This window comes from Thunnus albacares, chromosome 5 (assembly GCF_914725855.1).
Source record: "Thunnus albacares chromosome 5, fThuAlb1.1, whole genome shotgun sequence".
In the NCBI taxonomy this organism is placed as follows: Eukaryota; Metazoa; Chordata; class Actinopteri; order Scombriformes; family Scombridae; genus Thunnus; species Thunnus albacares.
Genome location: NC_058110.1, coordinates 1,538,378 through 1,552,745, shown reverse-complemented (window position 1 = coordinate 1,552,745; position 14,368 = coordinate 1,538,378). Strand labels below are relative to the sequence as shown.

Sequence of the window (14,368 nt, the reverse complement as noted above, 5' to 3'; positions counted from 1 at the left end):
ACTGGATCTATAAATGTGAGATGTTGGTGGAAATCAGTGTGTGGGATTTAGGCTGGACCAGATGGAGGAGGATGGAGGAGAGGGAATGCAGGCTTACCAACCTGCTGCTTTCTCTGAAGCGCTGTTGCCACGGCAATCCCAAACTCGCTAATCTGGCTCAGCATTAAAGTTTTATTAAAATCTCTTCTTCAGAGAAGTTGAGAATCAAAAGAAAACCAAGCAACCAGTAAAGAAGGGAAGTCAGACACCACACCAGTTCATCAGCCGATGCGTCCGCCGATCAGCAAGTGTTTTCAATTCTCCTGATGCTCCCAGCCACACACAAACCCAACCTTGCTCATCCAGTCCAGCCAATAACGAAAAGCATGTGAAGTGGTGTGAGCAGGGGCTGCACTTTAGTGGTGTTATTGAAAAATATACATGTTGCTCAATCACAACACAACTAATTGTAGGTTAAGGCAAATGATGAGTTTTAAGTTTAGATTGGATTGTGTGACGTCAGCAGGGAGGTTATTCAATATGGGACAAGACCCTGTCACCTGCTGACTTCTTTTTAACTTTTGGTACGCATGGGGGTCTGCATTCTGAGAGCTAAGAGCTTGAGATGGTAAATAAGGTTTAAGGGGATCAGACAGGTATGATGGGGCCCATTTAGGATTTTATAAGTCAGCAGAAGCACCTTAAAGTCTGATCTAACATGGAGGCCAATAAAGGGAGGCTAGAATTGGTGTAATATGATCAGATGTTCTTGTTTTAGTTCAGATCTGCAGTATTTTGAACCATCCGAAGCCTTATAGTAGTAGAATTACAGTAATAAAGTCCGGATGGAACAAATGTGTGTATTAGAGTCTCTGTGTCAGCCATGAACAGGGAAGACTGAATTTTTGGCTTTGTTAGGTTAGTGGAAAAAGGCAGTCTTGGTGATTTCTTTAATGTGAAAGAGAGTAAGTGATAAATTAACAACATTCAGCATTGTAGGTTCCAGAAAAGGCCAGAGGTCTTTGAAAAGTTTTGCATGTAAAGTTTCAAGAAGGCAAGTAGTTGGTTTAGAATCTGAAATGAGCTTAGTCAAAGTTTCAAGAGAGATCGTCTCAAAATCTGTAAGAACAAGGACTATCTGTGACTCTGCATTAATATGAATTTGGTAACACAAGATCTGCAGGAGTAGCCGGAGTTGAGGAACTAATTTTGCTTCTAATCTCATCAACCATATTGCAGAAAATGTCTAGAAACACATGGGCCATGATAGGTGAGCAGCTGATGGACAGCTGCTTTTTAGTAAGTGAAGCTACAGTGAGCTAGAATTATGTTTATTAATTAGGTGAGAGAGATATGCTGCTTTCCCAGCAGGTAAAGCACACTTGTATTCCAATAAACACTCATGCCAAGAGAGTTAAAAAAAACGTTTGATTTTCACCATTTACATTCCAGTGTCTTGCCGGCCTACTTAAGAGTTCTGGTAGTAAGAGGTGCAACTGAATCCAAGAGACTAGAGAGGGCCACATTTAAATCACTAGTGAAATTTTCCACAGAGCTTGTCTCTGCAGTGAAAGCAGCCAAGACATCAGGCAACTGCTGACCAAATGCAGCTATAGTAGGCAGACCAGTGTGGTAAATACACCTGTGCTGATATTAATAGGACAGGCCAATGATGTTCCAAATTTAATAAGAAAATGACCTGACACAGCGTACGTGGCTGGCAAGACAGTAAGATCAGACCATTAATCACAACTGCATTTGCATACGGTCTGATCACCGCCCATTGACCCACTGTATAACTGTCCCTCTGCCCTCTGCTCTGGGTCAGTCCACTGTCTCAGACCCGCTCTGTGTCGGTAAGCCCACCGTACTCTGGAATACTAATAAACCACCATCACTACAGCAAACTTTGAACAAGGACTTGGGTGAATTTCTTCAACAATGGAAATGGAAAGACACACCAGTGACCTGAAAATCCAAAATTACACCAGAGGTAAGGGCCCTTTTGAGAACCCAATTATTGGTACTGTGTGTTGTGGGAGGTCTGTGAAGCTGGAGTCCCAAACAAGTTGACACCGTACTCAATTTTAAGTAAGTTTGCTGTATGGTTGTGAAAGGGGGTTCATGAAAAAGCTGAGAGGTGTTTAGGAATGCTTGCCTCTTCCTATCCTGAGAATCTGACTCGCTCTTCTCAAGGTTTCGACATTTCAGGTAACAGAGATAGGAAATGGATAACGGCCAATGAAAATGGAAAAGACTGGTCTGCAGTGTTTGGAACATTGAGAAAAATATTCCAGTGGGGGACTAGTGAGAAATAGGCCTATGCAGGGTTGGTAGGAAGAAGTAGTGATTATGTAGTATATGATTCACCCTCCCAGGGACGATTTGCTCTCTCACTACTTGGGAATATATTTCATTTTTGTAGGGATCTGATTTACACCAAGCACCAAGAGCATAACATTGGTTGCAACACAAAAATAAAAGATGTGATAAATAAAAAAACAAAAAAAGAAAATGTACAGGAAAATAAATATGGAAGGAACAACATTTACAACAAATAAAATGTGGTCAAGAAACTAGAAAGAAATGAGCTACAAGTGTAAAATCCCACACAACTAAAAGTCTAGTTAATTTCACAAATATGAAAGAAAAAAAACAGAGTTAAACTTGTGCAACAACTAGAAAAAAAACAACACAACGTAGAGCACAGAAAACCTTATTGGATAAGTCTTCCAGAAGCACCGAAACAAACATGAATAATTAAATTGAAAGATTTAATCTTATATTACTGGGTTTTTGTTGATGTTTGTCACTTCATCACTTTGTTACTATTGTGAAACATGATTCATGATTTTCTTTTCTTCCTTTTCCAAATCTTAGACAGTGACTGTGGTAAGAATGATGTGGTGATCTGAGATTACAGAAAAAAAACACATAATATTGTTTATGGGTCAAATGGTTTTCTAAGTATCTCACTACACAGGATTGGCACCTTGGACGCAGCCAGCCCCTGGAACACGTAGCCAATGAGAATTCCTTCCTTGGGGGTGAGAAATTACTCATTTGTAGCAACCCAATCCAAATTATCCTAATTAACTACGGCATCTCCAGCAGAAAAGACAAATGTGAAAAATGTGACCAGGGCAGTACCCGACAACGCCACCCTGGGAATTTCACCCAGAGAATACCCAACAGATACAGAGGTTATTGGATAAAGAGAAGGAGCAGAGACGTGAGTTTCAAGTTTCAAAAACAGGATAAATTTTATTTCGATTTTAAAAAGAGTCAGGAGTTGTTGCTTTGGTTAGTAAAAACTGCAATAAAGGACGGGTTAAAGTTAGATTTCTTCATTACAAAAATATATTGTATAATTATAAATATTACTACATTGAGAGCATCACCAGTGCAGGGGAGGGTGCCAGGAAAGCCCACAGGAGGATGAGAGTGAGAGGGAGGTTCCAGGGTGCTTCACCACCACTAGTATTGTGAAACACACACGCACACAATTGCTTTCATTCACACTGCAAGACAGGAGGAACACATGGGGATTAGGAAGCCACAGCAAAATGGCATGTGATTGACCTGGTCACAACAAGCCAATGAGTCATTTATAATGAGTTGAAGCAGGCATTGCTGTCAGCTCATGCAAGGCTTTGGCTGATCATGCAGCCAAAGCAGTTAAATTAGCATTCCTGTCCATGTAAAACCCTGTCCCCCCATACCTGCTAACAACCTTGCCTTGTAGTCCTCATACAAGAGAGTACTGATGTGAAGCATAGATTGTGACTTTCTCATGGATGTAAATATGTAAATGACTGTGGGTCCACAATGATGGCTGTGTTGTGGCACTCGCACCTCTGCACTCGTGGCTAACTCACATGTCACCTGGCCCGTTACATGTGAGCCAAGGGAGGATATGTCAGATAAATTCTAGAAGTTTGAGATGTTTTAGCGCTCATCTTGGGAAAAACAAAACAAAAAAAAAAGGGTGACACATCCTTCCCCACATGGATTCTTGAAAACTTAAGTGTGAAAATTTGTGAATGTGAATGTTTTCTATATGTGTGTCACTGTAAGCAGATTCTAAAATAGGCCAGAAGTCTGAACTTGCAGAAAAAGCCATCTCGGCCTCCCTCTGCGCCAAATATCCCAAAATTGTTATCCTGTACAATCACATGCCACAACATCCAACCAAGAGATTGGATCTGTATCAGAGAGCTCCACCAACAAATGCCCTGAAACCCTGCTGGTCCATACTGCAGCGTGTCTGGCTCACCATCAACACAACAGTCAAGAGTCAAGGTTGTCCTACTTGGGCCCGCGCATCCCACTGTAAGCAAATGCCTCCTCCGGCATGCACCAGAAATTAGCAGAGTCCTTCTTCATCCTGTGGGCCCTCTTCCTTGTCAGCTACAGAACCACAGAATGTTGATTGCATCCCTGGGAAGGACCTCCTCCCCTGAAGGACAGCATAGGCCCTAGAGGCCCAGAAAAAGATGTATGACACCCTCCGGGGCACCCATAGCCGTCAGAGGAGCAGCAGAGCAGCGCAGGCACCGGAGGCCCAGAAGAAGATACATGACACCCTCCAGGGCACCCACAGCCATCAGAGGAGCAGAACAGAGAAATCGACAGACATCACAAATGGGACCTTTCGGTGTACCTAGAGAGAAAGAGACCTAAATATGAACCACAGCCCTCAACAAACACATATCTCCAACTGGCAAAAATGGTAGCTGATAATAGCCCAAACCGTAAAACTATGTGTGTGGATTCATCCCACACAGCACAACAGAAGGACTCCCATTGATGGCCTTGCCCATCACCTCCCTTTGACAATTGTCACATACTACACTTTAACTCCTCTGGACACTGTGGTTGTCCCGACCCATCACAAACTAGACAGCTCTACTGTCATCAACTTTATGCCAACTGTTATTCCTGCAACACTCCTAACCCTCTCACCCTCACAATGGTAAAATGGTGTGTTGAAGGTAAAGGAAAAAGTGGTGGTGTGGTCTGTGATACCAGCCATGAGAGTCCTTACTGTGCCACCTGAGGTTCACATTATTAAAAGAGACTTATACACAGACACACAAACACCATGGACAAGATTTTTTGGTGCTCTCATTCCAAATTATGGAGCCATGGCAGCTTTGGATCAAATAAGAGACCCTTTTCATGCAGTTGAAGATCTTGCAAACTCTACCGCAAAAGGCATGTCCATGCTTTCACAAGAGATGACTGCTGTAAGAATGACATGTCAAATACCATCGCACAGGTTGGGTACATCATTATCTCAGTGTCTCTCCTCTGCTACACTGTTACATCTATCAGCAGGTCTCAACGAGGGGAGTCACATCCACCTGCTACATGACGCACATTTCCTAATTTGGACATCGCTCCCAGAGTTGGGGGTGTTCCCCAGAGATAAAGCTGAGCTACTGACACAAGCAAAGTGCTCCCAAGGGACTCTCTATAACCTGTTGTTCCTCTTCTCCTTTCCACAAAGTTAGGTTGTAAAAAATAGGCAATAAAGGAAAAGTGCAAAGCAATAATCACCTTTGAAGTTTTCTTTGCACATTACACGCTGTGCTGTCTCTGTGTTATGGGTGTATAAATAGGTAGAGGTTTGTCTGCAATGAGGTGATGAGTAAAGATTTAGCTCAGTAGTCAATGCAGGCGTCTATGACCTGAGAGACTCCAGTTCAAGACCCGGTGTGGGGACCTCCTTCATAAGGTAGTTTATTTATGAACACTTATTGTAACACTTTAATTTTCTGAAATTAAAAGCATAATAAAAACATGATTTTTAAGCATCTTTCCACTTTTATTCGAATACAAATACAAATAATTTTGCTGCCTCAACAAATACAGATACAAATACAACTACTGAGCCCTCTGCACATTCCTACTGGACAAATATTTGACCTGAGTTATTTGCAGTATTTGTATATGTTGTCTCTCTCCTCTGACTTGAAGCTGTGTGATAACCTGTGAAGCTACAATGTATTGTCACTGCAAAAGTATTACTGTCAATCCATAGAGACCAGGTCTAAAATCAGGGCTTGACCTCTGACCTCTGAGCTTACTCTACAGCTGCTGCACATTGGCAGGTGCTATCTGTATGTCCTGCATAGTGTTAGCCTTTCATCAGAGATTTATCGCCACAGTCCCTCCCTCACCCTCCCCATTGGTAGAGGACTACTATTTCTAGTCAAGGGCACAACACATTCAAAATAGCGCTCTCTGTGAATCTATTGTCATGAAGACATCTGACTCCGATCTGTACCCAGGGCTCTGAAAATAAGTGAATTATGTACAGTTATCAGAACTACACATTTCACAAAACTGGAGGACCTCACCTTCAATCTGACTCGAGTGGTTGTCCTTCAAAACGTTCCAATATGGAGAGCTTATGTGTTTACGGTGTAATGGATATGAGTGACCCAACAAGAATTCTCTGTGATGACATCCCAATTGTTGCCAGAGCTTTCCAGCTGGGGCTCATATACTTCACTCTGCCCTGTGAAGACCATGTTAGCCTGACTGATCAATAGATGAGACACAGCCGTACTTATTTACAATACATATATACATATGCAAGACTGTGTAATAGCTGATTCTATACGTTTTTGCCTGTATTTTATTTTGTCAAATATGTTACATAAGACCTAAAAAAAATGTAGATACTGCACTCAAATGTGTCCTTTCACCTTTTTTGTCAATTTCAACTACTGAACCGGAATAACAAATGAATATATAATTGAATACATTTAAACATGTGATTTAAAGGCAGCTAAACCACGAAAGAAATTCATGTGAATTCCACTACAGACAGCAGCTGAGATGTCAGTTATACTACCTCTGCCAAGCCAAAAAGACTTGAATTGAATTACTGAAAGGACGATCACAGTAAGCTAGCTTTAAATTAAGATAGATCTTGTGCTATAGCTGTCCAGTTGGCTGTCTGTGTGTGTGTGATGGCTGTAAAACAGTCACAAAGTTAGATTCTGATCTTCCCTCAACTTGACCATATATTTAAATACCATCTTTTAACTTTGTAAGTCAGTATAGGTGAAGTCTGAATAAAGAGTCGCATGTAAAAATGACAGCTGCACTATGATTTAAATCAATATGATGTCATATCTAAGTGCAGGCTGAGCTGAACACAGAGACAGCTCAGTGTCTCCACTTAGGTGCTGCAGTCGATGTTCCACTATTGTTGGGTGGTTTCTGTTGTTTCCTATTTATAGATCTCTCTCTTTCTGTCTACCACTCCTCCCTCCATCAGCCTTGGATTATGTGGGATGGGTCATGAGCTTTTTTAGTGCCATGCTGCCCCAACAGTAAAGACTGAGACAGTCAGTGCTGCCAGTCTTTGTCCTGTGTCTGAGTGCAGCAGCAGTGTGTCAGAGGCAGGGGCAGACCAGCAGCCATGGATGATGTATATAAAGCAGCGGTGAGTACAGATAAAGCCCAGTATTTTATATTTCTGTATCTGATAATAATTCAATTACAAAGCATGTAATAATACCAGAATCCTAGAGCTGTTCCTGTCCTGGTGTGTTGTGCTTTAACCAAAAGGAGTGCAGTCACTAAGCTGTATGAAATGATATGGGCCTCCGCTGGCACATACGTTTGATAAAGTTTAGGAGCCACTGTGACAGATGTTAACAATAACTCTGCTCCTTTAATCCCAAAGTCAAGTTCAACAGTCCTAGAGCAAAACCAGCCAGTAGCCCTGAAGTCACCATGAATCTTTCACATTATATTGTGAGGAATTCCCATTATTTTGTTCCCCTGAACCAAAGAACATCTATATCATGTCAAATGGAAAGAATAAATAACTTTTACAGTATCTCACAGAGTCATAGTACAGACAGATCTGAATTATGTGAAAATCAATAATTTTAGTGGCACATTAATGGATTTCTGAGAATGTAAATGATATGAACTTCTACTTGTGGTCATGACTGTAGTTACAGTTGAGGACACTGAGGTCATGTCCTCTGTATTTTTGTGGGAATTTAAGCACTTTAGCTGCCTGTGTTTTTTGTGATGACCACTGGTTGGAGTTTATAATATATCTTCTTGTGATGAACAGTTCCTTACTGTTCATGTTTGTGTAAAAAAATCTAATTTATATGTTTGAGAGTCTGTGTGTTCCTTCAACTTGAATAACAGTGAAACAATAGGTGTGATGTGCTCAGGCAGAGACAGGCTGCTGTGGTTAGTTCATATTTCTGGGCCTGACAATAGAACAAAGAACAGTTTGACAGTTCAGGGGAAAGAAGAGAAGAGACAGCTGATGGCTCTTAAAACAAATGGATGAACCCTCCACCCCCCTCCCACCACCACCTCCAGCATAACGCCACACTGCTCACAACTCCTTCAGTCTACTGTGCCACAGAACAAGAATAGTAAGTGAAGAAAGCATCATGTGACATTGCAGTCATTCTGCACTGACGGCAGCACAGAGCGGTTTAGTTATCAGTAGAGTTGTTGAGTTGAGGTTCTCTTCCAACCTTTTCATGCATGAATTATGAAATCACAGAGTAATAATTTTTTTATTGTTTGTTTTAACTCTTAAACACCTGAAAAATCATGACAATAACTTATTTTAATATATTGTATTTAGACGTGTCCACTGTAGTTGACACTGTGCATCAACGGTGTAAAAAGTGATTCAGTGGAAATCAATATAGGTCCAGAAAAACATGTTTTATTAAGATATTAACATTTAATAAGAGCAAATGGTATGAATACACATAGGAACATTAAATTGCAGCAGCAATAGAGAGGACATGTCCTAGGCCCAATAGGCAGAATAAACCCTTTAGTGCATAAGGTCCACTGGAGTGGACAGATGTATTTTCACTCACAGAAAAAAATGTACAAGAAAAATATTATTAAAAATCTGATAAAAGTATTTCTAACATTTTATTTATTTGAAAAATATATTTTTTTTACCTGTTTCTTTCTCTGAGAATAAAAGGATTTAACAGATCTTCCTGAGCTACTCAGTACATCTCCTCTCCGTTCCGCCATATGTCAAAATCACAGAGAGAGCCAAAAAAAAGCCAGATGGAATTGTAGACAACACTTTAGGGGTTCACCACCTGATAGTTGGGACATGGTACTACAACTGAAATGGTTCAAATGGCTTCCAGATATCTGTCCACTGTAGTGGACACCATGCATGAAAGGGTTAAAGTGGTAAAAAGAAGTAAGTTACTGTAAAAAACACAGTGATCATTGTGATTTTGTTTCCCTCAGGTTGAGAACTTGACAGAAGAGCAGAAAAATGGTGAGGAGACGTTTGGTTATTATTAATACTATTCTCTATATACCCACTGCTACAACTGATAGCACTTACAAGCAGGACTGCTACTGTTAACAATGATAGTATGTGAAGGAAACGTTGTATTTAAGTTTTATTGACTTTCACAATTTGTCTTTACAGAAACAAGAATATAAAATATGCACGTACACTGTCCTTTACATGTAATTGTGCACAAGTACATCTGCTTAATGGATAATGATGATAACTGTCAGTGTGGCCCACCCTCTGCACTGAGCGTCTGAAGAGAGGAACTTTCCTCTACTGCTGATTTATTCTATAGGCCTGGAACACAGGAAGTATACCTCCACTTCAGCTGAAGGAAGCATGAACTAAATACGATACCTGGAGCCCCTCTGCAACACTGAGTGCAACAAGGATTAATATTAGGAGGAGGGGCAGACAATAGTGTCATGTTGTTGATAATTCTTTGAAAAAAGTGACATTATTATGTCATAACAGTGCTTTTTCCTCAATTGAGATCTTTGGGATTCTTAGTTTGTGTGACTATTTCATCAAAAAGGGGCTGTCAACGTTTTTTGTCTTGCTTCTAATTAGTTAGCCGACATACTTTACCTCATTGATCACCATCAAACTACTCAGGATATTTGTTTAGGGCCCCAAAATGTACCTGGCTGGCCCAGTTTATCAGTTGTTCCATAGCAATGGTTGTTATCATCTCTGTTACTTACTTACTCCGCTACAAAATCACAATTAATAGAAGTATCCAAATCCTTCAGATAGTTGTGCAGTTAAGAGCAGTAACTCTGCAGACGACCACCAGAGAGGATTCAGAACCACAGCTCCCAGTCAAGGTTAGGGTTTAGTGGTAGATAGAAGACAGCAGGGATCAACTAGACTGGGGTTTGAAGGATTTTACATTATTTAAGCTCAGTTTCTGTTCTGCTTTCATTCTAAGTTCTAATATGCCAATGAACCAAGTACTCAAAGTGTTTTGACTGTAATAGAGCAACACAATTTCATCACAGAAGGATTAAAATGTGTCTAATGTTATTATTGACTACTGTACTGTCCATTACTTATCAGTGTCCAGTTTTTGCTGACCATATAGTTGAGTTATATGGTAGTTTTTGAGAATATACTTTCTGTGTTTCTCACATAGAACATTATACTGTTATCATTATATGTAATTATATTGTATCAGTGTTAAGTTGTGAGGAGGACAATATATTGTATCAGAAAAAACAACAATTATAATAGTTAAATCTCGGTTTAGTACATAATTCTTGCGTCTCCAGGTGGGCGTTGTCAGCCAGTCACAGTCAAAAGTCTCGGGCCAGTTTTCACTCCCACTCTGCTTCTTGGTGTTACATTTTGGACGTGGATTTCTGTTTGTAGTAAAAAGTAACTTAAACACATATCTCCTTGTCAGACAGTAATGCTGGTTGTGTCTCCTCTAGAGTTCAAGGCTGCCTTTGACATCTTCATCCAGGATGCAGAGGATGGCTGCATCAGCACCAAAGAGTTGGGGAAGGTGATGAGGATGCTGGGGCAGAATCCCACCCCGGAAGAGTTACAGGAGATGATTGATGAGGTGGATGAAGATGGTATGTCAGCATCATGAAGTCTGTCACTTCACTGCACTGTTGACATCAAGAGTGTAGCCGTATGCAATGTATTTCTGGGAGCAGTAAAAGGCTTCACTCTAAATATCAACGTTATCACTGTGAGACTTTGGGATTCAAGGCCAAGGCAAACATTAAAGTAAGCACAGGAATTAATGGTTAGTAACCTCATAAGATGCTGACATTTTGAATGAAACATAAACCAGGTTTAGATTGAACCTCTCTGACATCACCAACCAGTGTCAGTCGTTCATTACAAACTCACAGTGATTTTAAGTTGTAGTGGAGATCCTAAAGTCTCCAAAGCTAAGATGATGCAGCAGATGTGTACAATATTTCTATCTGATAAATGAAGAGCTGCAACAAGACGTTACAGAGTATAAATGATATTTAATGACATTAAAGCAACTAAAGGGAAAAGTTAATCTGATTTAAATGTGAAGTATGATATAGATATATGTCTATATAATATCATGGTGTGTGCTCACAGGCAGCGGTACAGTAGACTTTGATGAGTTCCTGGTTATGATGGTCCGCTGCATGAAGGAGGAGAGCAAAGGAAAATCAGAGGAGGAGTTGGCTGAACTTTTCCGTATGTTTGACAAGTAGGTTTCTCTTTATATTTCTGTTCATATTCTGCACAGTATCACTTCAGAATTCCAAGGAAATGTCACCTTTGACTGTAAAATAAATCAGTATTGACTAACACTAGTAGATGGACATTGGTTTTAAATATCACTAAAATCAAACAGAGCTCAACAAACACAAGCATACATGCACATATATAAGTACACATATATAGTACAAGTCCATAAGTACATATACAGTGTCTCCAAGTATTTACAAATATATAAAAAGGTTGGCACTGTGAAAACAAAGTTCATATTGAAGACTTTAATAATACAAAACTATTACTGATATATTTTTTAAAAAAAAAACCTGTTGAGGTTACTTTTGACTGCATCTGAGATTGATTCTTTCATCTTGTGTTGAGGAACGGCGACGGCTACATAGACCTCGAGGAGCTGAAGGCCATGCTGGAGTCCACTGGAGAGGCCATCACTGAAGACGACATAGAGGAGCTGATGAAGGATGGAGACAAAAACAATGACGGCAAAATTGATTATGATGGTACGAAAGCCAAACCATTCGTAACACTCATATGCAAATATTGTACAATGAAAGTTTGCATTTGACATTTGATGAGAATTAAAACTGCAATGCTGTGGCTCCTAAAACCAAAACAATGAGCTGAAAGAAGCTCTGAAGCTCCGCAGAGTCGTGGGAAGTAATTCTTTGTGCGTTTGTCACAACAAACAACATGTGTCCTATAACACGTCACCTGATCCATTATTAATATATAATATAATGTCATGTTTTAATATGTTTACATTTGTTGGGCAGCCAAAAGCATTTCATTCCTGATTGTTGTTGTAGACATTTCAGTGATAACTACTAAGGACAGGAAGTGAACCAGCTGCACCACATGACTGTCACGCTATTCTAAAACGAATGAAATCAATCAGTAATTCTACAGGCCTGTATGTAAGACATCATGATGTAATTATTATGATGACATGAGATAATGCATGCCCAGCCTACACCAGAGCCTACATCCAGGGTCTTGTCAAAGTGTTTGACTTTGTTCGTTCTCTTGCAGAGTTCCTGGAGTTCATGAAAGGTGTTGAATAAAGGATTCAGCTGAAGGCCTCACGCTGCAGCATCCTCACTTTCCATTGGCTGCAACACCATCGAAGGCCGTTCCTGAAGATATGCCTCCACCTCCTGTCTGCTTTTAACAACATCAGCAACACACACCTCCTCAACAGACTGCCCTGTCAGTTCATCTCAAACAACCTCAACGAAGCTCAGAGGTCTGCTGAGAGATCTCATTGACAACAAATTCCTCTGTTTCTGATAGTGATGATGAATCAAAGTGTCATATAGAAGACTATTTTCAATAAAAAGTTTTTCAGAATTGCATATTTTGTCTGTCATACTATGTGATGTAATAATATGTTCATGAAACCGTATTTTACACCTTGAGAAAAATTACATAGAACTTACTAGTTTACAAGGGGGGCATGGGGTGTGTGTGAAGATGTAGGGGTAAGAGAGCGAAAAAAAGACAAAAACAAAGTGGGAATTAACAATAATAATAAATAATAATGACAAGAGAGAGAGAGAGAGAGAGAGAGAGAGAGAGAGAGAGAGAGAGAGAGAGAGAACTCCTCTTACTCCATAACTATATAAAGTGTAATGTGAGCAGCATGTTAGCAGAGCAGCAACTGTTCTGTTTGTGTGTTTACACAGGAGGCGTTTAGGTACAGTGTTGAGTGTAGGTTTTGGAAGCGCTCAGAGCCCAATACACAATCACTGTCGTTACACATATGTGTAAAACAAAGGGAAATAGAGTTAAAGGCCTCTGCGTCCCCTGGACTAAGAGGTGTCAGGGTGAAACTGGGATGGATCAGGACAGCTGGCTCTGGCCACAATTTGATCTATGCATCATTTTTTTGTATCTATTCTCCATTATTTTTGTGTTTTCTTTTTGTTTCATTTTGTGTATTTGTTTTTCTTCCCTGCCTTCTTTGCTTTCTCCATCTTTAGGCTTGCCCCAGGCCCATAAGAGGTTGCTGGTCTGCTGCAGGTCAGAGCCTCTCTAGAGCAACACCCTCTCATATAAGACGGGGTCTAATCATTCTGGTCTTCTTGAAGGGGGACTGGGGCGATGATCAGGCCCTCTGTCACCAAGCTGTCCAGTCCCCAAAGCCTCCTTCAGGTGCTAGGGTCTGGTCTGATGTGCCGCCTTATTTTGGCAGTCTTTGGTGATGGACTGTGAGAAGAGATGTATAATATCCAACAGAAGAGAGATGGATAGATAAATATGTGAACAAACAAACCAGAGTCTGGGGTAAGGCTGCCCCCCCCCCAGCAGAGCACAGCTTAAAAGGAAACTAAAATTCCCTGATAAAAAATATGAAGCTTCTTGCTGATATCAAAGGATCTAAGCTTCCTCAAGAAAAATAGTCTTAACTGAGCCTTCTTAAATACTACTTCAGTGTTCTTTTTCCAGTTTAATTTACTGTCCAAGTTGACACCAAGATATCTGTAAGACTGGACAATTCTATCTGCTGACCTTTAATTATCACTGGAAAGACATCCTCCTCCTCCTTCCTCCTGAAATCAATAATGAGCTCTTTGATCTTCCTAACATTAAGTTTTTAAAATTTGCATCACACCAGCTGACAAATGATTCAACCTGCCTTTGTAGGCCCGGTCATTGCCTTGGTTAAGTAAACTCACAGTGTCATCTGAAAACATTTGTATTTGGCAAGATACCAGACTGTGCCTATAGTCAGCAGTGTGAATAAAAGGGGGATGAAACGGAGCCCTGTGGAGTTCCTGTTTTAGTTGAGATCATGTCAGACAGTTTGTTATCAAGCCTGACAAACTGAGG

At 40.4% G+C, this 14,368-nt stretch overlaps 1 protein-coding gene across 1 annotated transcript; it reads left to right on the top strand.

Annotated features, from left to right (window-relative positions):
• Window positions 1-7,288: 7,288 nt before the first annotated feature.
• On the top strand, window positions 7,289-12,891 carry tnnc1b (troponin C type 1b (slow)). The gene is made up of 6 exons (XM_044352693.1): window positions 7,289-7,441; window positions 9,259-9,289; window positions 10,744-10,890; window positions 11,399-11,513; window positions 11,903-12,039; window positions 12,569-12,891. Exons 1-6 carry the CDS (start codon window positions 7,418-7,420, stop codon window positions 12,598-12,600), a joined length of 486 nt encoding a protein of 161 aa, XP_044208628.1. The 5' UTR covers window positions 7,289-7,417; the 3' UTR covers window positions 12,601-12,891.
• The last annotated feature ends 1,477 nt before the right edge of the window (window positions 12,892-14,368 follow it).